At 42.8% G+C, this 23,508-nt stretch overlaps 2 protein-coding genes across 6 annotated transcripts in view; one reads left to right on the top strand and one right to left on the bottom strand.

Moving 5' to 3' along the window:
- Positions 1-1,776, bottom strand: part of RUNDC3B (RUN domain containing 3B) — a 33,153-nt gene extending 31,377 nt beyond the window's left edge. The window contains exon 1 of one of the 2 annotated variants that reach the window (XM_053410509.1): positions 1,316-1,776. In XM_053410509.1, coding sequence (XP_053266484.1) covers positions 1,316-1,419 — 104 coding nt within the window. In that variant the 5' untranslated portion in view covers positions 1,420-1,776. The remainder of the gene's footprint in view (positions 1-1,315) is intronic. The other variant, XM_053410510.1, reaches the window with a different exon arrangement.
- Positions 1,777-20,311: 18,535 nt separating this feature from the next.
- Positions 20,312-23,508, top strand: part of ABCB1 (ATP binding cassette subfamily B member 1) — a 56,201-nt gene continuing 53,004 nt past the window's right edge. For 2 of the 4 annotated variants that reach the window (XM_053409525.1, XM_053409522.1), the window contains exons 1-2: positions 20,312-20,527; positions 21,215-21,312. In XM_053409525.1, coding sequence (XP_053265500.1) covers positions 21,221-21,312 — 92 coding nt within the window. In that variant the 5' untranslated portion in view covers positions 20,312-20,527; positions 21,215-21,220. Of the gene's footprint in view, positions 20,528-21,196; positions 21,313-23,508 lie in introns of all 4 variants that reach the window. The other 2 variants (XM_053409524.1, XM_053409523.1) reach the window with 2 other exon arrangements.

The raw sequence follows: 23,508 nt of genomic DNA, 5'->3' as shown, positions 1-23,508 counted from the left end.
ATGCACATCATTATTAAAGATGGAGGTGGGTGGTGAGACTGCTCCCTGGTGAGATGCAGTGACACACCATGGTTCAGTGAAATCTATGCCATTCCGTGTGAGACATTTTTTGCCTTTACTATAACAGTGCCACAAAAGCAGCCTTTAATCTCCCCCCAGTAGAATGAATGGCAAAGCTAAACCATTCCTTTGTATGGGGAAGAACTCCAGGGACACAAACACATGGGAACTAAGCCAGACACAGTATCTGTGGTAAGGGGAAGGTTTTGCCCCCCCTTAGTAATAGGAGCTTGTCATCATTACTGTTACACCAGTTCTCTTCTGCAGAGACATACCCTGTGTTTTCCTTAGTCATATTTCCTTAGTCACATTAATAGAACATCACTTTCCCTCCATATGCTTTGGAGTAGTACCATGACATTCAACACAGACTGTTGTCAAGCTGAAATCTGGTTCAAGTACTGTATAACCGAGCTGCGAGGTGGAGAGATTGCATCCTGTATAGCTAATGGGGCAAATACAAACTCAAGGGCTTAGTATAGTAATATTTCTCTCTTGGCATTCACAGTCAGTACAGCATGAGACTCTTAATCTCAGGATTGTGGGTTCAAGCCCCATGTTGAGCGTAAGATTCCTGCATTGCAGGGGGTTGGACTAGATGACTAGCCCCTTCCAACTCTGTAATTCTATGAATCATCAAAAGTGCCTGATGGGGCCAGAATCAGGCAGGCTATACACCTTCACTCACCATACAAATGCCCTAACACAGATCGCATTCCAGTCCAGGATCCCCTACTTGACACATCTAACAGCGCACATGCAATTAGCTGTAGCAAATTCACAGATGGGAAAGGAAGATGGGAAAGAGTTCTCCACAGATGCTCAAGGGGCAGCATCAGGAAGGTGTAAGGAGGGGGAGGAGAGAGAGAGAAGACGAATGCAAAAGTGGAGGGAATTCCCTATTCTGTTCCCGAAGTCTACCTAAGCAGAGTTTAGCTGCGCCCTTTCACACACCCCACCACCATTCAGAGCCAGCGTGGGGGAGAAGAAGCTGGGGTTCCCTCCCTGCTGTTAAATGCAAGAGCGGAACGGAAAAAGAGCGCGCGGGCTGGTGGCGCTTACTCCGGATTAAGGCAGCAAAACCTGAAGGCATTTACTGTGCAAGCCCCTTGAAACACAGCGGGGGTCTGCTGGGCACGCATTGCAGAGCAGGACCGCCAACTGAGGGTGTTATCGACGACACATGCAGCCCTATACATACGGAGACAAACCCGTGTGCCTGCGTGTGTGTGTGTATGTGGTGGAGCCAATTCACCTGCAGACGGTGATGAGATTCCGCCTCTCGACAGTGGCGTTGCGGGAATGGACGCTTCTCCTCCGAGAGGAGGCGTTGAGTCCCCCGATGTTGAACGACGCCATCTCGCAGCGGAGGGCGAGGCGGGGGCCTCTGGCGGCGCCTTTGTTCGGAGGGCGGGAAACGGCGGGGGTGGGGGGGCAGCGGCTGCTCTACCGCCGCTCCTTTCCCCTGCCCCAGCTACCGCCCCAAAAGGCGGAGGAGGAGGAGGAGAAGCCCGGCAACCCCTCCACTAGGCACCCAAACGGGGGCAGCGCGGCTGGGCATGAGGCCACGGCGGGAGAAGGGACCGGAGGTCCCAGCAGCGGTAGCAGTGTCTCCTCCGCTCCGCTCGACTCCTCGCTCGTCTGAGCCTTCGAAGCCGCGGCTGCACCTCAGAAATCGCCTCAGCAGCACCCCGAGGCCAGGACTGCAGAGCGCCGGCTCCGCCAGCCAATGGCATGCCAGCAGGGGCGGGACCTAAAACTGGGATTGGTCTTCTAAGCAAGGGGCTCGTGGGTTCTCCTGTAATGGCAGCAGCTGTCCGTTAGGAGGCTCGGAAAGGGCGGGGGAGTGTTGTGTGGGGCGGAGGGTAGCCGGGGGGTTGAAGTGGCTCGTGAGGCGGAGGGGCGCCCTCGCCCGCCGCAGTTGATTCATTCGCTCTCCTTTCTCCTCCTCGCCTCGCGCTTATATAAAAGTCACGCTCCTTTGTTGCTGAGACTGTTATTCGCAATGCTCGTGTGAGGCGCGTTGGTGGGTTACAGTAAAACACACAGAGGCTTGTGTGGAGCCTACAACAAGGCAAAACAGAATTTATAGCGGCGTCAGGTTTTTGGACACCAAAGCTTGTTTCGTCAGATAACGGTTTACCCGGCTAACATACATGAGAAGGTGGGAGGGTAAAAGCACCGGAGCCCAGTTCACTCCCCCGCCCCAATAAAATAAAATAAAAAATCACAGCCTGGTGGATTACAGGCATCATTACACACACGTGTGTGTGCATGTCTATATAGGCATACAGAGATGTTCAAATGGGTGCATCCACTGGCTGAGGATAGTAAGTCATGCATATGAAGAGGTGCCATCTGGTCCACAGAAACATTATGTCACAATACAGTACAGCTGTTAAATCTTCAAGGTACCGAAAATTCGCAACCTGACAGTAAAGCCACTTTTTAAAAAAACATTTCCCCAATTTGCTGTTTAAATATTAAGCCTACATTAGTTATTATTTATTTAAAACATTTCTACATGTCTCCTGTGTTTAGACAGGGTAGAACAATATTAAAATACATATCAAAAGTGTATTGTCAAATCTTGAAAGGCAGTATTTTTGACAATGCTGAAGTCCCCTACTCTCTATTTGCATGACAGTTTGAAATATAGCTCAGTCAAAGCTTATTTTAGGGACATAACAACTTCAGCTTTTTTTCTGACTGAGCTGTGTTTCAAACTTCTATGCAAATAAGAAACTGAGAACTAGTAACCAACTTCAGCATCATATATTTGTACCTGGACAATAAAGAGACAGAGCCCAGCAAAAGCATTCTTTTCATTTAAGGTATATGTGTGTGAGCTTACAACCTCTTCTATCATTCAATCAGATAATATACAACAGCACATGATAGCAGACCAAAATGTATCAACGTAACACAATCCAAACTACAAACAGATTTCTATATGAATCTGAAATTTTACAGTCAGGAACTTGATGGGGAAAGGCACTGGAAAGTGTTGGATAACAATTGCTTAAAGAGGCATCATATACAAACATATCAGAATGAATACTCACTAAATGGCTTCATATATCTTCCCAGCAAACTCTGTGCAAACAACTCAGGATGAATGCTCAATAAACTGGTCATCTGGAAACAACATATGTCCCAAGCACAAAACAAGAACTAATTGTGCATGCAAACCAGATAACCAAAGCAAGTGAGCTCAGCCACCTGCTATACATCAAGCTATATTTATATCACACATGTAAGCAAAATAATATTCAATAATTAAGATTTTTGAAAACATTGTTTTAGAAAACCCAGCATGCCAAGGATATGGGTTCTGTCCTAGCAGGGAATAGGCAGAACTTCCCCCAAGTGAGGAGTCATGGTCCTTTCCAAGAACTATGAAGGGGAACGCAAACAGCTGCAAGAATGGACTGAACTCCAAGGTGGGCATCTTTAGTTCCACAGTTTTGTGTCCCATTAGTAGCTTAAGCATGTTGTTTTGCTCATTTCTATCTAATGGAGGAGAGATTCTGAAGAGAAGTTCTCTGCAAAGAGATATAGAATACTGTACAAGAAGGGTGAAGTCTAATCTTATTCATCTTCACTCAAAAGTCAGTCCTACTGAGTTCCTTGAGTCAAGTAAATGAGTTTAGGATGTTGCTGTGCAGTGCAAGCCCATAAATGTCTACTCAGAAAAAAATTCTACTGAGCTCAATAGGACTTACCCTGGCTAAGTGAATACAGTGGTACCTCGGTTTACGAACTTAATCTGTTCCTGAAGTGCGTTCTTAAACCAAATCCATTTTTAAACCGAGGCACGCTTTCCCTAATAAGGCCTCCCGCCACCAGTGCCCTTCCACCATTCGTAGACCGAGGTAAAGTTCACAAACTTGAGCACTACTTCCTGTTCTGCAGATTTCATAAACTGAATAGTTTGTAAACAGGACTGTTCATAAACCGAGGTACCACTGTATAGGACTGAGCCTTAGTGATTTAAGCTTCATGTATTGAAGCTCTTTCAGGGACATGTGAAAATAGTGTTGCTGTGCTTCATTAATTATGAGTCCTTAGGCCATTTTCACACTTGAAGTTTACAGTTTGAGCCTGTTTATTCAGAAATAAGCCTGTTAACTCAACTTATTCCCAAATAAAGGTGCATTACCACTGCAGGAGTAAATTGCCTTTCATAATTTACTGAGACCACCTGGGCAATACTTTATTTCTGTTTTATGCCTTTTGACATACGTACACATTGCAATTATGCAAATTTTGTACTCCACCTGCAAATGAAATAACACAAACATTTTCATTCCATCTAATGGAAAACACTGTTTTGCTCAGTAAACTTACTGCCTCCTGAACGAGATAGGCATTTATAGTTTCTGCCTATCCATGTATATTAAAAACCCCCACTGAGTTTATTATTCTAAAGTGCTCACAGTATTGCAGATTGCAATTCTAACCATGTCTACTCAGAAGTGATTCCCAATGAATTACAAAGGACTTACTACCCAGTAAGTGGGTTAGTATTGCATGCTTAGTCAGCCAGCAAATGGTGTTAACCAGTATCACTGCATGTGAATGTAGACAAGCAGAAATCTACATTTTGAAACTGGTACAGTAACTGATTTCTGCTTACTATCCTACAGCACAAACTCATAATTCCACTGTATAAACAATCTATTCACCATTTTCTAAACTATTATATCCAATATGGAGTTATGCACTGAAATTATATTTGATTGTGGCCTCAACAATTTAAGAAATAATATGAAGTTGAGATGAGCCCCCCGCCTAGAAAGAATAAATAATGGGGGGGACATATTTTAATGCCTACATCTATTTACAGTGTGCTTTTGTTTAGGAATGATTATAGTAGAAACTGGGGCTTGATTTAAAACATTATTTTGCATTTCTGAAATGCAGAATTGTTCTGATTTAAAGGGAGCACCAAAAGAATTAGAGAGAAAGGCATAATAGGCTTTAAAAATGAATTTTATCATTTTTAAAAATAAACGTCTGTTTCTAGCTATTTTGGGATCCAAGCCCCTTTGTCTTCATGTTCCTGACTCACTGTGCAATCTTAAATTCACCTGAGTTCAGTAAGGACTTATTCCCTGGTAAGTATTCCTGGGAATTCAGTCTCAGCTGACTTGTAATGAAAGAAAAAGTTTCTTCCTCAGCCATACCAGTACATTGCCACAAGGTGGCCTCATTTAGCCAAGCAGTTATGTTTGCCTAGGTGCACCTTGGTTTTTTCTTTATCCCATTGTATGCCATGTTAAACACTCCTATCCAGTTAAAAACAGTATACCCACAAGCTTTAGCCCCATCACTATTGAGACAGATCAGTTGGTTCAAAGCGTCAGCGATTATCTGCTTCCAAAAGGTATGGTTTTTATGAAAGTTGCAAAAGTCAGCAAATTTTGTGAAATCTGCAAAAAGTTGTGAAGTCAGCAAAAGAGCATGACTTTACTGAACAAATCAGAATATGCAAAAGATTCTGAGAAGGTCCACATTTCCGGGATTAGGGTGGGCTCACACCTGCAACCAGTCTGCATTCTTGGTCTCTGCTTATAAACATGCTAACTCTGTGTGTGTGTGTGTGTGTGTGTGTGTGTGTGTGTGTGTGTGTTGTCAACACTGTAACTTCGTTATTCCTAAAACTGATTTCATGCTAGTAAATTCTACTGTGTTTAAGGTAAGATGCTTCCATGTGGTTTTTAGCTCTGTGTATTAGGTGCTTAAAAGACACAAGTTCAACAGGGCAGCTTTCAGGCACCCAAAGATAACTTTCACGATTACCATATCTCCTTACTGGGGGGAAATGGCGTCTTTGTGGGGAAATGGTCTCATGGACCAACTTCGGCCCCGGGGCAGAAAAGAGGCAAAACAAAACCTCAACCTTAGTGGAACAACAGCTATGACTCTTCCCTTTGTACAGCAGGCTATATGCTAGCCACACAAAAATCTGAAATTTCTGCACTCACACACATCTCTCCATCCAGACAAGTAAGATGCATCATCACAGCTCAGAAACACCATTCAGCTACTGGAGGGTGTAGAGCAGGACTAGTGAGGCGTGTAGCCTGGGAAAGAGGCTCCCAAGGGTAGGATGGAGAGGTCCTCAGACCTGACATTCCCCACCCGCTGCTGTATACCCAGAATGGGTAATATAATCAAAACCAGAATGACCAAAAGCCAGAGGCTGAAAGCACAGAGGAAGTTTCACCATGCTGCAATTAAAAAGGTTGAAGGTTTCCCTAAAGTGCACCCTGGATTTATTTATTTAAGTATCTTTCTCACAGCACCACAACTCACATAGCACCAAGTGGAGACATCTGGGTGCTCCCCACTGCCACGTGCACTTTTTTGTGGGGAGGGACATGATCTATCATCCTCCCCTAGTCATTAAGAGTGATTACATGTTTGTTGTGCCTCCCAGTTATTGTTAGATGGCAGTGATGGAGGACATCCGTTCTATTTTTTTCCTGAAGACATTTTTCTTCCCTGTTGTCTTCTCAAAACCCACACTTTACAAGATCTTATTCTTTCCCTTTCCTTTGAGTTGTCTGGCATCAGTCATGGACAAGAGTAAGCCTGGCCGGCAGATCCATTTGCTACCTACCTTCGTTCCACATGGCAAGATCCAGACAGATTTCCCACTGATTGCAGGGATGTTCACTTATTACTATAGTTCAGCTTGAGGGCTTTGCAATGGTGAACTGAAGCGATCGACCATGTTTGTGCAAGAGCTTCCTCTGGTGGGGATAATATTTTTTGCAAGTGATATTATGTGGAACCAATCCAGGTCTCTCCAGGCAAGTCAACAGAGTTCGCTATGGGATATAATTATTGAGGATGCTCTCATACATTTCTGCTATGCAATGAAGCTGTATAATAGCTATCGTTAGAGATAACCTTATCTTTTCTTTTCTTTTAAATTATTGGCCACTTTGATAATCAAAACGACATTGAAATGCTATGACAAAACACATTGTAAATAGGGAGACACACACTATTCATTTTGAAATAAGCACCCAGTTTTAAGGCAAAAGTTACAACTTTGCAGCGCCAGAGCTCTTCACTTATGATAGAAACTGCATATACAGTGTACATTTGAAGTACGTTTGAAGCACATTTTCATTCTCTAAGAAATCTAGGCACTGTGATTTCCCCCTTACAGAGTTACAACTCTTAACAAACTACAGTGCCCAGAATTCTTTGAGGGGGGAGATTTGTCCCTTGAATGTGCTTTAAAGGTATAGTGTGTATGCAGCCAGAGTGTGCCTTGTTGTTGTTGTTGTTGTTTATTGATTTTATATACTGCCCTATAGCCGGAGGTCTCAGGGTGGTTCACAGAAAATCAAAATATAACACCACAAAATACACAATCAAATTAAAAACAACAACCCAATAACTCCCCCCTACATTTAAAAAGGGCATAGGATGTCAGTCAAATCAACCAAAGGCCTGGTTAAAAAGGAACGTTTTTGCCTGGCACTGAAAGTTGTATAATGAAGGTGCCATATTTCCCCTTTGGTATGTACCCCCTCTGTTAAATACATCCCATGATCATGCTGATTAGCTCTAGCTCCACCAGGGGCAGTTTGACTAATATTCAGAGCCTGTTTAAGCATGCGCAATAGTTTTCTAACTGTTCTTTTCCCCTTGTGGTTCTGAACCACCCACACACCTTCCTAGTACCTTATAAGGCATTATTTTTCGGCTACTCTCAGTGATTTCTTAACTTGACTTATTACCACGAGTTTCCTGTTCCTTCGCAATGTAAGCAGTTACAACAGCAAGGTATGGTTGTTTATGCTAAGCTTTTCTTACCCATTTATTCCACAGGTGCCACTGCAGAGAAGGCCTGTTCTCGTGTTGCCACCCTCTTGAGGAGGAGGCACATGAAGAAGGGCCTCAGAAGATAATCTCAGGGTCTGGGTAGATTCATATGGGAAGAGGTGGTCCTTGAGGTATTGCAGTCCTGAGCCGTTTAAGGCTGTATAGGTCAAATCCAGCACTTTGAATTGGGCCCAGAAACTAATTGGTAGTCAGTGCAGTCGGACCAGGGTCAGCGTAATATGCTCAAACCCTCTTGCTCCGGTGAGCAACCTGGCTGCTGAATTCTGTGCTAGCTGAAGTTTCCGAACTATCTTCAGAGGCAGCCCTACATATAACCACCTTGAGGTTACCAGAGCATAGACAACAGTAGTTAAGCTATTCCTGTTCAGATAGGGGCATAGTTGGGCCACCAGCCAAGGCTGATGGAAGGCACTCCGGGCAACTGAGGCCACCTGAGTCTTGAGTGAGAGCAAAGGATCCAGGAGGACCCCCAAGCTGCGAAGCTGCTCCTTCAGAGGAAATTTTGCTTCAAAAGTTTCGTAGTAGCAAAAATTGCTGCATTTGGGGCTTTCACCTATTGGTTCCGGAGGCAAATGGAATCCTACTTGCTTCTGCTTACTCCTGCAAGTATGAAGGAAGGAGCAATTGGGCTGGAGGGGAAGGAGCAGAGAGGTGGGGATTCAGAGCTGCTCCTGTGAAACTATCATTTATAACTTTGGCAACCCAAACCTCAAATTTAAAAAGGATGTGGTTGACAAAGCACAAACCAGCAACCTCCCAGTCCTGCAGAAGGTAAATCCCACTGATGAAGATATAGACAGAGCTGAACAGAGATATTTCTGATCCCATGATGAGTCATGACAATTCAGACTATAACATTTCGTTATAAATTAAGGGGATTTCCACTGAACTGAATGAGAAACGGATGTTATAGATTAATTTTGCAAGTGATGTCATTGAACAAAGGGCATTTCACTCACGGTTATGTCACGAAGAGACATGTTGCAACCCAAAGAAATAGTTTTAACCACCACCACCCTTTCTTTTTACTTGGGACTTCTTTATATTCGGCAAACTGATTTTCCACCTTATTACAATTTGTTTTAAGTTTTAACCACCAACAAATTTCTTTTATTCTCTGCTGTTCCTTCTGATAACTGCTATTATTTTCCAGGGCAGACCTTATCAGCAGACTTTCTACATGATACATTTGAATATATACACAAGACTTCCTAAATCCCAGCAGGTTACATAGGGAAACGAAACTGGTGTTTAAAGTGCTCCCAGATAAGAATGGCCTGTTTCTTCAGCTATGAGTTCAAAGCTTGAAATATCACAAGATTCCTCAGTGGTAGGAAATATGTTTTTTTGGTAGCTGTACAAAGAATCGCCAGACATCCTGTGTTGTTTAGGATGTCCTGTTTTTGGTGTTAAGAAGGGAGAAAGGTTGGGACTGTAGTCTCTTGCGGTATCAAAATGATGCATAATGGCCCCATAATTCACATACCCAATTTAACTGAAGTTCTCTAATTTAAACTGATCCAACAGCAATGAGTCAAATAAGTGTCTTCAAAAAAATAAGCTCAATCTTAAAAGGAGAGAGTGGCTTCAATTATTATGGTAAAGTAGGGGGAAATGGGATGCATGATCGCCTTGAACATCTGTTTTTCATGCTGCCATGTCATATCTGAAGAGGAAAATTGCTTTTACACATGTGATGAGTCGTATGAACAGCAGATACTGATATAGTCCATGTATCTGAGCTGAGAATCTTGCTCCTTCCAGCTACCATCAGACCTCACTCAGGCCCTCAGAGGGACAGGAAGCAGTAGCTTTTCCATTGTGCTTAGCTCCATCTCCCTACCAGCTCAATTACTATCTGATCTACTTTGTAACTAATAACTAGTGCCCAAGTTTGCTTCCCCCCCTCCTTCCCAAACCCTTTCCCCTTTGTGTTATGTATTTCTTTAGCTTATAAACCTAACAGTAGGGTTCTTTCTTTCTACACTATTCAGCTAAAGTGTAGTAAAACAGCAGCAGCAGCAAAAACAACAACAACAAAGGAGGAAATACTCAATTTCCCTTGTAAAGGGACCCCTGACCATTAGGTCCAGTCATGACTGACTCTGGGGTTGCAGCGCTCATCTTGTTTTATTGGCTGAGGGAGCCGGCGTACAGCTTCCAGGTCATGTGGCCAGCATGACTAAGCCGCTTCTGGTGAACCAGAGCAGCACACGGGAACACCGTTTACCTTCCCGCCAGAGCGGTACCTATTTATCTACTTGCACTTCATGCTTTCGAACTGCTAGGTAGGCAGGAGCAGGGACCAAACAATGGGAGCTCACCCCATCGCGGGGATTTGAACCGCCAACCTTCTGATCGGCAAGTCCTAGGCTCTGTGGTTTAACCCACAGCACCACCCACGTCCCTAATTTCCCTTGTTGTTGTTGTTGTTGTTTAGTCATTTAGTCGTGTCTGACTCTTCGTGGCCCCATGGACCAGAGCACACCAGGCACTTCTGTCTTCCACTGCCTCCCACAGTTTGAGCTGGGCTGAGGGTGGACTCAGGTTAGTGGGGCAGTGCCCCATTTACCCTTGTGCACCAGCCTCCACTAAATCTTTGAAAATATATTCTACAATTTTAGCAAGGGAGGACTTTGGTCTTTCAAATTTCAGCAGTGCCCTGTGTGAGGCCAAAATTTATCCTTTGCTTCTTGCCTTCCATTCTGCTCAATAGTTGCTATGCTCTGTGGTGCCCCCTAGATTCTGGTTGTGCTGCCCTAAATCCACTTATTTTAGAATAGAATTTTAAAAAGCCTCTCTCCTTGTCCTTATTCACCAAATATGTCATGCAGATGGTAAGCTCTAGTTTATTCCTAGAGATCTCAGTGTGATCACACTTACGTACATTGGACACAAGTTGTTTAATATTTTACAGCTACAAGGTTTCATAAATGTTTTATTTTTCATTTACAATAGCACATTATATAAGGGAACAAAGCAAGCGAATGAGGTATTTATTACCTCCTCGGTTCAAAGGCTGATGTTGTACACTATATAGATTTAGTGCCATATTATTTCTTTCTCGGTGAATCGAGTTCACTGACATCCATTTTTAAGCAAAATAGCCCTAACACAAACAATGCTAGCCAAGCAGTAAGAAGGTACTTAACAGTCAGACATACATTGATTAGCCAGAAAAGAAAACCGTGAAGATTTTTGTCATTTTGGCTTTCTCTTGATGGTAATGGTTTCTACCTTGCAGACTTTACGTAGAAAGAGAGAAATCAATTTCTTGCTCTGGTATCCATTATAACATTTTCGCAGGCTTTTTTCCTTGTCACAGTACAATGTGAAATCCTAGCCCAATTTCATCTGACTTCCAAATCTGGGCATTAATAAGCATATTCCTGGGGACAGCTAGAGCGCAGTTTAATTGGAGCCACAACTCAGCTACAGAAACTGGTGTTTCTTTGTTGTTTTTTTAATTTCAGGGCTTTTTCTTGGATTGTGCTGTTTAATCATCTGAGCATGTGCCAAGTGCTTTTTCTTTTTTGCATAACCATATCAAACTCCAACATATCTGGGAGCAGAGTCATTGGGGCAAATAGCCCTGAGCACCAGAAGCCATAATAATAATAATAATAATAATAATAATAATAATAGTCAATTTTATACTTTTTATGTAAGCCACTTAAGAGAGTCCCCCCCCAATAAAGCAGTATATAAAACTTGTTAAACATAAAACCTTATTTTTGCTTCTTCCCTTCCCATAAATTTATACTGATGGAGATGTACAGAAAGTTAATTCTTTGTCATTCCAATTCTAGGAGAGCGAAACCTGGTTGCCTCCTCTGTTTAGATTACAGATTGCTCAGATAAATTGCAGGAGGGTGTGCCGTGTGCTAGGCTAGTGTTTTTACATATAGGGAGAATGCAACATTGCCCAGAAACTCAGGAATGTGATTGGTGGATTGAGGAACTAGTATGAAATTGACAAGAAGGTGTATGTTAAAGAAGACCTATAGTCTAGTGATGTCTAAATCTTAAAATGAACAAATGTGCCCACTCAACCTCAGTGGTGATGATGACATCATCACCCATCATTCTGCCTTCCAGGAAACAAATCCTCCCAAGGTAGCTAACAAGTTAAAATACTTATTTTTAAAAACACAACAAAAATAGGCAATGTATTAAAACAAACCCCACCAGGATCCTTCTCAAAGGGCAGCTCAGGTTAATTGCTTCCCCTATTTCCTTTTTTAAATCTGCCAAGATGGATTTCAACCCATGAGAGACCCATTAGCCAACAAATGTAACATATGATTTAGAAAACAACCTAAAATTCCTCTGCATGCGGTTTTCAAAGAGCTTCTTAACCTTACAATTTAAAACAAATAAGCAGAAGCAGGCTTCCCAATGCAAGAAACAAACAGCATTTGGTTGTATGGAGAGTAACTAAGCCCTGCCTAACACACACAAACCTACCAGGCACATTTCCTCCTTAACAATTGTCCACAGCCTTGATAACCCAAGTAATGAAGGATACAATGACATCACACCTGTTGGTCATAGCATGTGATACATCTAATGACAATATGCCATGCGTCCAGTAATAACCCCAGTGAATGTGCACAGGGAAATGAACCTGCACAGCAAGAGCTTGGAACCTGTTGATGAACATTTATTCTGACATGGTTACTCCTTCTCCAAGTCCTTAGCCCCTAATAAAAGGCAAGGGGAACTGCCTACATGTAGGAACCTTGTTTGGGATTAGCAGCTCACCACAGGAATATGAGGATTTGCTCTGTGCTGCTGAAAAATCTCTTGTTTGGGAGGCTTGCTTTGGCACAAGAAAACCCCTCTATTTCTGGGTCAAATCACCACTTAAAAGCAGCTTGTTGCCACAGGGAGCAATTCAAAACAACGGCCAGCCATCTTGTAGGTAGCAAGCACATTCCCACGCAAAGGCAAAGTTCCTGACCGTCTGACTAATCTGAAAATTGCCTTACAGACAAAGCCACCAGGCAGGACTCTTTTTTTTTTTTAATAGCTCAATGGCACAGCACATGCTCAGTTCTAGGCATCTCCAGGTGGGACTGCATAAGACCTGTGTCTAAAACCATGGAGAGCTGCTGCCAGTCAGTGCTGAAATAATGGTTGTCCGACTCAGTATACAGTGGTACCTCGAGTTACATACGCTTCTGGTTACATAAGCTTCAGGTTACAGACTCCACTAACCCAGAAATAGTGCTTCAGGTTAAGAACTTTGCTTCAGGATGGGAACAGAAATCGTGCTCCGGCGATGCGGCACCAGCAGGAGGCCCCATTAGCTAAAGTGGTGCTTCAGGTTAAGAACAGTTTCAGGTTAAGTACGGACATCCGGAACAAATTAAGTACTTAACCCGAGGTACCACTGTAATTGGCTTCCTGTGGTTCTTTGGGAGACATCAATAAACATCCAGGTTTTTCTTTGTTGTTATTCTTGGGGGGGGCGTTCAACAGAGAGAAGAACATCAATCCAATCACTACACATATTTTTTGACAAACACCAAACTAGTAATGTTATAGAAGCATGGATGGAGATTGCACCTACAAGTTAACCTTCCAAGGGGGGGGAAATGGCTCTGGAAAGTGCCGTGCCTATAGATAAAGCTTTCTAATGAAGTGGTTGTTTTATAAACTTTATTTTTCCCTCGCACAAAGTAAAATGATAAGCTGTAGATATGAATTTTTGTTTCTATTTCCCTTGGCTAGCAAATATGTAAAATGTATTAAAGTAGCTGAGAAAACTTTGGGGAATGACAAGCCTATAAAAAAGTAGTAAGTGCTGCCATTAAAAAAATGTGGTGGTAGCTGAACTTGTTCATATTTCCAGGGTTCTAATGTGCATATTTCTCATTTCTCATAAATGTGTGTTTTCAGTCCACAAATTATTAGCAGACCTCCCCCGCAAAAAGCATATGTTGCTGTCAAACATTTAGTGGCCCTTCCGAATAGAAGAAAGCGTGTGCAGGTTGGCCAATGTAGCCACAATGGCTTCCTGCTTGAGTCAAGAACAACCTGTTTTGCTAATTTCTTTATTTTATTTTACAAACTTTATATACTGCTTGTTCGTAAAAACAAACCTCAAAGCAGTTTACAAAAAGAAAATAATAATGAAGTTATCAGTAAAACACAACTATTTAAAACATTAAAAAGAAATTAAATTAAAACCAGCATTAAGGTAAATCCAGATTAAAACACATGTCAACATGCTACATGTCTGGATTGGCTTGTCAGTGAGGTGTAGTGGTTAAGAGCGGTGGACTCGTAATCTGGTGAACTGGGTTCACTTCCCCGCTCCTCCACATGCAGCTGCTGGGTGACCTTGGGCTAGTCACACTTCTTTGAAGTCTCTCAGCCTCACTCACCTCACAGTGTTTGTTGTGGGGGAGGAAGGGAAAGGAGAATGTTAGCTGCTTTGAGACTCCTTAGGGCAGTGATAAAGCGGGATATCAAATCCAAACTCTTCTTCTTCTTGCCTAAACAAAAGTAGTTTTAGCAGGCACCCAAAAAGGCATACAGTGCCAGCCTGACATCAGTCAGAGTGGCTGAGGAAACCCAGCTGGGTGGGTGGGGTATAAATAATAAATTAGTAGTAGGAGTAGCTGCCTAATGTTTGTCATCTGATAGAATACCGTCAGGTTATTGCCATTAATCAGGAGCATAGCTGTATGTGCTCAGAGGTGGCCCCAATGTTGCTGAAATGCCTTTGCAATGCTATCCTATACATAACTCAGAAGTAAGCTGTACTGAGTTCAGTGCAACTTACTCCCAGACAGGTGAGAATAGGATTGCTGCTTTAGGAAAATGTGGTAGAATGGTGTCTCCAGTTCCTTTTCTCTTCCATCCATCCATCCACCCGCCTACCCAACCCACTGTGTTTTTCAAATGAAACCTGGCAGACAGTTCTATACCACGTCAATGGGACGCGGGTGGCAGTATGGGTTAAACTACAGAGTCTAGGGCTTGCCGATCAGAAGGTCGCGGTTCGAATCCCCGCGACGGGGTGAGCTCCCATTGCTCGGTCTCTGCTCCTGCCAACCTAGCAGTTCGAAAGCACGTCAAAGTGCAAGTAGATAAATAGGTACCGCTCCGGTGGGAAGGTAAATGGTATTTCCATGTGCTGCTCTGGTTCACCAGAAGTGGCTTAGTCATGCTGGCCACATGACCCGGAAGCTGTACACCAGCTCCCTTGGCCAATAAAGCGAGATGAGCATTGCAACCCCACAGTCGTCCGTGACTGGACCTAACGGTCAGAGGTCCCTTTACCTTTACCTATACCATGTCAGTAACCAAAGCTTCTTGTCCTATGGCATGTAGCACACCTAAAGGGGCATATAAATAAAACAAAATGGCACGTGTGTCTGAAGTAGTTCTTTGGATTGTAGCATCCGTGTTGACTTCCAGCAACATGGAAGCCGCAACCCAAAGAGCTGTTTTAGGGACTAGAGCTGTCTAGTCCCAACGAAAAGGCTAACTCTTTTTTTTTGCCATCCTTTTCTTGGCATGTTTTAATTGTTCGAGTATTATCTTGCCGCATAAACACCTGGCAGGTTGAGATGATTTCTATGGCTCATATAATTGCAGATATAAATTAGATTGGGTCATAAAAAAGTTCTGTGTAATCAAAAGTTGCATAATATATATTTGTTAATTTTTACCTAGTTGTGAGGACATGGGTGTTGGGTGTCTTTCCACATCCACCAAATATGAAGCTACCTTATAAGACTTTGAACAGGGTTGGACAAATTCATGGAGGATAGATTTATTAATGTCTATCAATCATGGTAGGTCAATGTAACCTACATGTACAGGGGTAGTATACCTCAGCAAATCAGAGTGCCAACAACAGGGCACAGTCATTGCCTTCATGTGCCCTTCATGGGCACTTCCTCCTTACAGGTGCCAAAGACAGTATGCTGAACTAGATAGATTTTCATCTGATCCATCAAGATAATTGTTATGTACATTCACAAGTGTTTGAATGCATTCTGGAACACTTAACAAGGCAGTCCTATGCATGCTTACATAGAAATAAGCCTCACTATGTTCAATGGGTCTTATTCCATAGCAAGTGGGTTTAAAAAGGAAGGCTTACTTATATTTGACTAAGACTAATGGACTCATTGACTTCTGTTGGTCTGGCTTCTGAGTAGACCTGTTTAGGACAGTATGGCCAGAATATATAGTGCTATTCTACTATCTTCTCCCATCAACTCAAGGATTATCACTAGTGCAACAGGATTTCCTCCCTATACTACACACACACACACACACACCCTGCACTCTCCCGACATATGCTCCAGTGTTGAGGGAACCCCTAGAACAGATGGGGGGTATCGCAGGAGGAGGAGGAAAAAATTATTGTACTGACAGAACTACTTACTTAGTTAAAATAAAAATGGGTTCTATTCAACATAGCACTATCTGTCACATGGGTGTAGCCAGGATTTTTGTTGGGGGGGGGGCAAGCCTTTTGTTTGGGGGTAGGACTATTGTTATGGGGGGGCAGAACCTCCGTTAGCTGCTGCTGCTGCTGCTGCTGCTGCTGCTGCTGCTTCTTCTTCTTCTTCTTCTTCTTCTTCTTCTTCTTCTTCTTCATTTATTTATACCCCGCCCATCTGGCTGGGTTTCCCCAGCCACTCTGGGTGGCTTCCAACAAACGATTAAAAATACATTAAAACATCAGTCATTAAAAACTTCTCTTTACTGATTTTTATTGAGGGGGGGCAGCTGCCCCTCCCTGCCCCCCAGCTACACCCATGATCTGTCATCTTTGTATAAAGAATAGCGTAATAATATAACAATAAATATAATTAGTCTGACATGAGGTCTGTAGAAGAACAAATGCATTCATCCCTTAAAATACAGTAATAGCATTTTTGGGTTGTTTCTCTGAAAAGTATCACTATAGAATTGCTGGGGTGGTGGTGATAAGTCCGAATGTCATCCTGGGGTCCCCTCCAAACTTGTGGTTCAAATCTATAAAGTAAGGGGCTGTAACAAAGGAGGCTGCTAAAGCGATCAAACCAGTCCCTTTGTTAAGTCAATAGCTCTATTAAGTATCCAATTGTATGACTGAGGAGCACAGGTCACAGAAACTACTAGCTGAAGATGTTTCCAGAAGGTGAAGAAAAGGAGACAGTTCCCCAGCTGGAGGTAGTGTCATTGGCGAGAAGGGATGGATGGATTTGTCCATTTAGGTTCTCTCTCGTTCTCATTTTTCCAATCTTAAATTCCATTCTACAAATTTTGGCTGCAATTTATTATTTTGTTTAAAGCCTCAGGAAAATTCATCTGTATTTTAGTGCAAATTTCTCCCAACAGATCCATTTTTGTATGCCGTTTTGACTAATGCACAGATTTCTGTAAGCAATTTCCCTTAATATAATTCATTTTTGTATGTTATTTTCCCCAACCGATTTGTTTTTACGCGCATTTCCCCCCTAACGTAAGCATTTGGACAGATATTGTTTGGTTGGAGAACTGCACCCAAAATTCAGAGAATGTCAAATGTCAAAGGGTGGCTGTGTTTTGGTCCTCATGTTGTTTTGCAAAGTGCAGATTAAGTAGTTTCACCTTTAAATGTGAACCGAACTGAAGTTCTACCCCTTAACTACTGGTGAATGTAAGGCCACGTTCATACCATCTATTTAAAGTGCTATGAAAGCTGTTTAAACATTCATGGCTTCCTTCAAATAATTCTGAGAGCTGTGGGGTGACGAGAGTTTTTGGGAGACCCCCTATTCCCCACAGAGCTACAGTTCCCTGTGAAGGGAATTTCCAGAGTTCCCTATGAAGAGGGGTTGATTGTTAAGCCACCATGAGAATTGTAGCTCTGTGAGGGGAATGGGGCTTCCTCACAACTCTCAATGCCCTTAGCAGACTATAGCTCCCAGAATTCTTTGGGGGGAAGCCATGACTGTTAGGTGTTGTCTTAGTGCTTTACTGTATGCTGTGAACGTCGCCTGGAATGGGCTGGAAAGAGAGATAGGAGTTTGTCTTGCTCTCTGCTGAATACAAAGTTATGACTTTGCCTGCCTCCCCCTCCCAAAATAAAACCTAAGGGGGGAGCGATATCTGTTGGAGTATAAATGCTGTGTGCACTTCCATCTCACGCTCAGCTTGTCTGTATCTGTAAATAAAACCATACACCACAAAGTTATCTCCAGTGACCTTCATTCTAAAGAAACCAAACCCTCTGAGGTGTGTGTGCTGGCACCTGCAAAATCTCTCACTGCTCAGGTTGGAATGTGTGTTTCTCCTCAAAGAGGAGAAAAATAAATTGGGTTTACCACATAAACTTGGGTTGCTGAACAAAAGATGTCGGTTAATTGGCAATTGAAAGAGCCAATTGGTATTGAGCAATTGGTTGAACCCGGCAATATTACCAGTTCGAAAGCACTCCAGTGCAAGTAGATAAATAGGTACTGCTGTGGCAGGAAGGTATATGGTGTTTCCATGCGCTCTGGTTTCTGTCACGGTGTTCCGTTGCCCCAGAACTGGTTAAGTCATGCTGGCCACATGACCCAGAAAGCTGTCTGTGGACAAATACCAGCTCCCTCGATTTGGAAGCAAGATGATCACCGCGACCCCATAGTCACCTTTGACTGGTCCTTTACATAGCTGTCGACTTTTCTCTTTTCTGGCGAGGAATCCTATTCGGAAAAAGGGAATTTCCCTTAAAAAAGGGGAAACGTTGACAGGTATGGTCCTTTACCTTTTAAAAAAATAGCATACAGTGGTACCTCAGGATGCGAACGGGATCCGTTCTGGAGCCCCATTCGCATCCTGAATAGAATGTAAGATGTGACGGCGTATCTGCGCGTGCGTGGGTCGCGTTTTGTGACTTCCGCGCATGCGCGTGACGTCATTTTTTGATTGGCTGCAGGAAGCTCCTGCAGCTAATCCGAAGCCGCGGATGCCGCTTGGCGATGCCCCTTCCTTCCCGCTGAGGCGGCCATGTATGGCCAAGAGCTGAGTGGGAGGAAGCGGCGGCAGCGGGGAGGCTGCCTCCATCGCCCAGGCCAGCAGCACGGGCTCTGCGCCCCATAGACACCTGGCTGAGGCAGAGGATGATGGCGACGATGCTGCCAAAGATGAGGCAGTATCGGACGCTGTGGCAAACAAGATGGATACACGGAGCTTGTCGGGCGGCCGCAGCGGCAGCTCTGACAACGAGCGCCGCGTCAAAAAGTTCAGCTTTCTTGTCTCCCAAAGCGGAGACAGAGCAGAGCAGGAGATGCCATGAGTGGCGGCGGGGTGTGTGTGCGTGCACTGGGCACTCTTGCTGTGGGCAGGGGCACTCTTGCCCCTTTCGGGAGAGGGTGGGTCCGGTCCCCCACAAGGCCTGAGGGACAGTGGACCGGCCCCCTGCTGAAAAAGTTTGCTGACCCCTGTGAAACAAACTTACTGTGGCAGATTTTGCCAGCTGGTGTTCTCCAGATGCTTTGGATTCCAACTCCCTTCAGGTCCAGCTAGTGCTAGGAAATATAGTTCTAAGTAAACATGCTAGGGCTTGCTGATCAGAAGGTCAGCGGTTCGAATCTCCGCAACGGGGTGAACTCCTGTTGCTCGGTCCCTGCTCCTGCCAACCTAGCAGTTTGAAAGCACGTCAAAAGTGCAAGTAGATAAATAGATACCACTTCACCGGGAAGGTAAACGGCGTTTCTGTGCGCTGCTCTGGTTCGCCAGAAGCAACTTAGTCATGCTGGCCACATGACCCAGAAGCTGTCTGTGGACAAACGCCAGCTCCCTCGGCCTATAGAGTGAGACGAGTGCCGCAACCCCATGGTCGTCCCGACTGGACTTAACGGTCAGGGGTCCCTTTACCTTTCCCTTTAAACATGCTTAGGGATGAATTGTCAATTATATTAGTAAATAGGATATATATATATATATATATATATATATATATATATATATATATATAATATATATATATATATATATATATATATATATATATATATATATATATATATATATATAATATCGTATATCGTATGTATATATTATTATTATTACACAATATTTTGACTACTCCCTTTCTGGAATCTTCAATCCCTTCCCTAAAACATTATTTCCATCTCTCCCATTTTGAGATTTCCTGTCTTTTTATCTCCAATAGATTACCTATTCTTCTACTGTTTGTGCTCTGTAATACTATAGAGTGCTTTTAAAACTACCAAAAATGAGAAAGAAGAAAATAGTAGTTGATACTGATATTTTGGGAAGCAGATTCTGATCTTATAAAGCATCATGAAAACAGGAAGGGCTCTTTATTCATGTGGAATTATGAGTGAGAGAGGTTCCTAAGTGACAGCTCTGACTGTGTTAAACATTAAGTCTGGAAGGAGGTGGAGTCTCCCTGGGAGTAGACAAGGTCCAAGGGGAGCAGGAACTGCCTGCAAATATCTGTTATAACAAGCATTTGCCTTGTCACTCACTGCTTTATGTAACAGAACAGTAACTTGCCATATCACCTACCTCCCATCACCGGCCGTTTCACTGCAACTCATAGCTTCTCAACATTTCAAGAATTAAAGACAAGAAAGAAGAACCCCAACTTTTGGTAAGTGCATTTTTCTACCTTTTTCTGAGTTTTGTGCAGTTCTTTTTTTCTGGGTGGATGCAGGGGTACGCATACCCCTAAACATTTTGTGAATCTTTGTACTTTTGTCCATTTACTGTGTGTATTTTTCCCAATTTGAACTATAAAATGCTTATTTTCTTGAGTCAAAATTAGAGTACCCCTAAAGATTTTTTTATTTAAAAAAAGGACTGGTTTTGTGTATCATGAACACTTAAATGCTGTGTTTTAAAAAAGCAGAGACTGAGTGTGTGAAAGTGAGAGTGAGAGTGAGAGTGCCAAACTATTAAACAGAAAACTGTACTTTGGTCCTTTTTTCACTCTAATTAATTCCACAAAACTATTTCAATCAGGGATCCAAAATCCATATTAATGTATGCCCAAATTTAAATGAAACAACACAACAGGGTTGTTGTTTTTTTTAAACTACTCTGGTGAATTTCATGTTACTCCACCTGAAGGCTGTCCAATGTAACATTTTATTTAATATAAAATAATTACTGGCCGGTTGTCCTGAATGCTATTTTTGGAGAAGTCCATTTGTTTTAAAAGCAGCATTTGCTTGCGTGTGTGCGTGTGTGCATGTTGTAGTCCCATTAGCTGCATGTTTCTTTAAGACCTAAAGTGGTTTGTTATTTAATTTCCTGAAAGATTCCATTTGCTCATCAGGCAGAAATGGCATCAGAGAGCCAAGCAAAGGCAAACATGGACGGAAAACTTGAAGAGATGGCTGAAAGAAATAATGCTTCCCAAGATGAAAGGAAAAGGTGGGTTTTTTCCTGCATTTACAGTCCATGAGTTTGTCTTACTTGCTTCATAATGCTTCCTGTTCGTGGAGGAAAACATCACCTAGTTATACACAGCCTTTCAAATGCAACTAGTCTGTTCAAGTTATTTGCTTTCTGACTCTTGGATTTTAGGGAAGCCAGCAAAATCTAATACTGTATCTCTTTTGGTGTATCTCTACATTATTTGTGATCTGCAGACATGGTAGAATAATATATTGTCTTCTTGGTAGTTTTACTGTCTGTCTGTTATTACATGGTTTGTTTGTCAAAATTAAGGATAGGATAGAAATTAAATCCTGTTCATATTTAAAGGAAACTTAACAAACTGCATTTTCCAAAACAGTATGTGAAGCATCTTTTGAAATTCACACGTCTCTGAATTTCACAATCTAATTCTCCATCCTTCTAATCTAATCCGTAGAAGAATCTTTTAAAGGCATAGATAGGTGAAAATAACATACACTAATGTATTATATTAGGAAAAACTCCCAACAAAAAATGTGTGCATTAGGAGAAATACATCCTAAGATGCTGACAAATTTTCATTTTTTAAAAAAGGCAAAAATCATAAATTGCTATGGAAATGTGGACAACTGAATTTAAGATTGGATAAATGAGAAACAGAGAACCAAAACTGACTAATTTGTCCATCCTGAGTAAAAAGTATAAGGGTTTTTTTAAAAAACAACAACAACAACAACAACAACAACAACAACAACAACAAACATTATTCAAAAATACAACAACCTAGAAACAGTGCTGACATTATATATTTAATCATTGGTATGTTCTTTTTTGACTACTTTTTGACAAGGCCTTGGGGCATTACAAATATATTTACGATTCTGGATCTTTGCGTCACTATCTTGATTAATTCAGAAAGCTTAAAACCACATTTGGCACTTTGCCAGCCATGTATGAATTTGCTCAGATTTTACTAATCCCCCCTCCTTATTGGTGCTTATAGGCAGAAGTTCAGCAGTTGTACCTTATCCCATCATTGCCGCTAACTGCTAGGAGAAAGCTTCACTTGCTGCATTACTGTCTAGTGATACCGTCTAGCTCTTAGAAACACAAGCCTGCCGGGAGACAGGACATCACACGTCAATTATGTTGCTCTATTTTGTCCTCACAGTAAAAAAATAATGTAGGTGTTTGTTGCAATGCAAAGCGGCTCACGTTAACCTTTTAGGAAGCTTCATGTCTAGTTTTGTGTGGGAGGTGAAATCAAGGACAAATTGCCTAGCCTGCAGGCGAGTAAAGATTGTGCTGTGAAGATTCCCATCTCACTTTCTTGTGGGTCCCAAATGCCTTAAGAGCCCCAGTGCCCTCTAATGTTTCGGGCTCTTCTCATTTCCAGACAGCCTCTTAGGGTGGCTTCGTTATGCTTTTGCTACTTAGCCCATTGCTGAGGTAGGATTCCCCAGACTTGGGGCCCCTCCTTCCTCTCTTCCCTGTTTCCTCCTTCTCTGGTGGTATTTGCCATTTCCTTTTTTTCCAGCTGTAACCTCTGAATTTACCACAGGTGATGCTGTTTCCCCTTATTCCTATCACAGTCAGCATCTTGCTCTTAGCTGCTGTTAATTTCCCTCCTTTCCCCACCCTGTTTACTTCCAGGGCCTCTGCTTATTCCTCCTCAGTTCCACTCACTCACATATTCGCCTTCATTTCCCTTTCTCCATGGCTGGAATCCACACCCAAAGCCCCTTGAGACCCACCTTATCCTTTGCAAGGCTGAGTGACCTGGCATCTTCAGCATGGTCTCCCTGCTTCGTTGATTCCAGTAGGGCTGGACCATCAACACCTCAGTATGCTAGAAAGGAGGCCTCCCGGATCCCTCCTCTCACACACATTTTCTTTTCTATCTCTATATATCAAATGGAGGGGAAACTGATTAGATGTGTTTGGATCAGTTCATAAATAGTCACATCCACACTATACATTTATTGTTGTTTTTGCTTAGTCGTTTAGTCGTGTCCGACTCTTCATGACCCCATGGACCAGAGCACGCCAGGCACTCCTGTCTTCCACTGCCTCCTGCAGTTTGGTCAAACTCATGCTGGTAGCTTTGAGAACACTGTCCAACCATCTCGTCCTCTCTCGTCCCCTTCTCCTTGTGCCCTCCATCTTTCCCAACATCAGGGTCTTTTCCAGGGAGTCTTCTCTTCTCATGAG

The sequence above is a fragment of the Podarcis raffonei genome, chromosome 12, assembly GCF_027172205.1.
Source record: "Podarcis raffonei isolate rPodRaf1 chromosome 12, rPodRaf1.pri, whole genome shotgun sequence".
Taxonomy (NCBI): domain Eukaryota; kingdom Metazoa; phylum Chordata; class Lepidosauria; order Squamata; family Lacertidae; genus Podarcis; species Podarcis raffonei.
The sequence above is the reverse complement of the archived record's forward strand: the minus strand, read 5'-3'. Positions and strand labels throughout refer to the sequence as shown.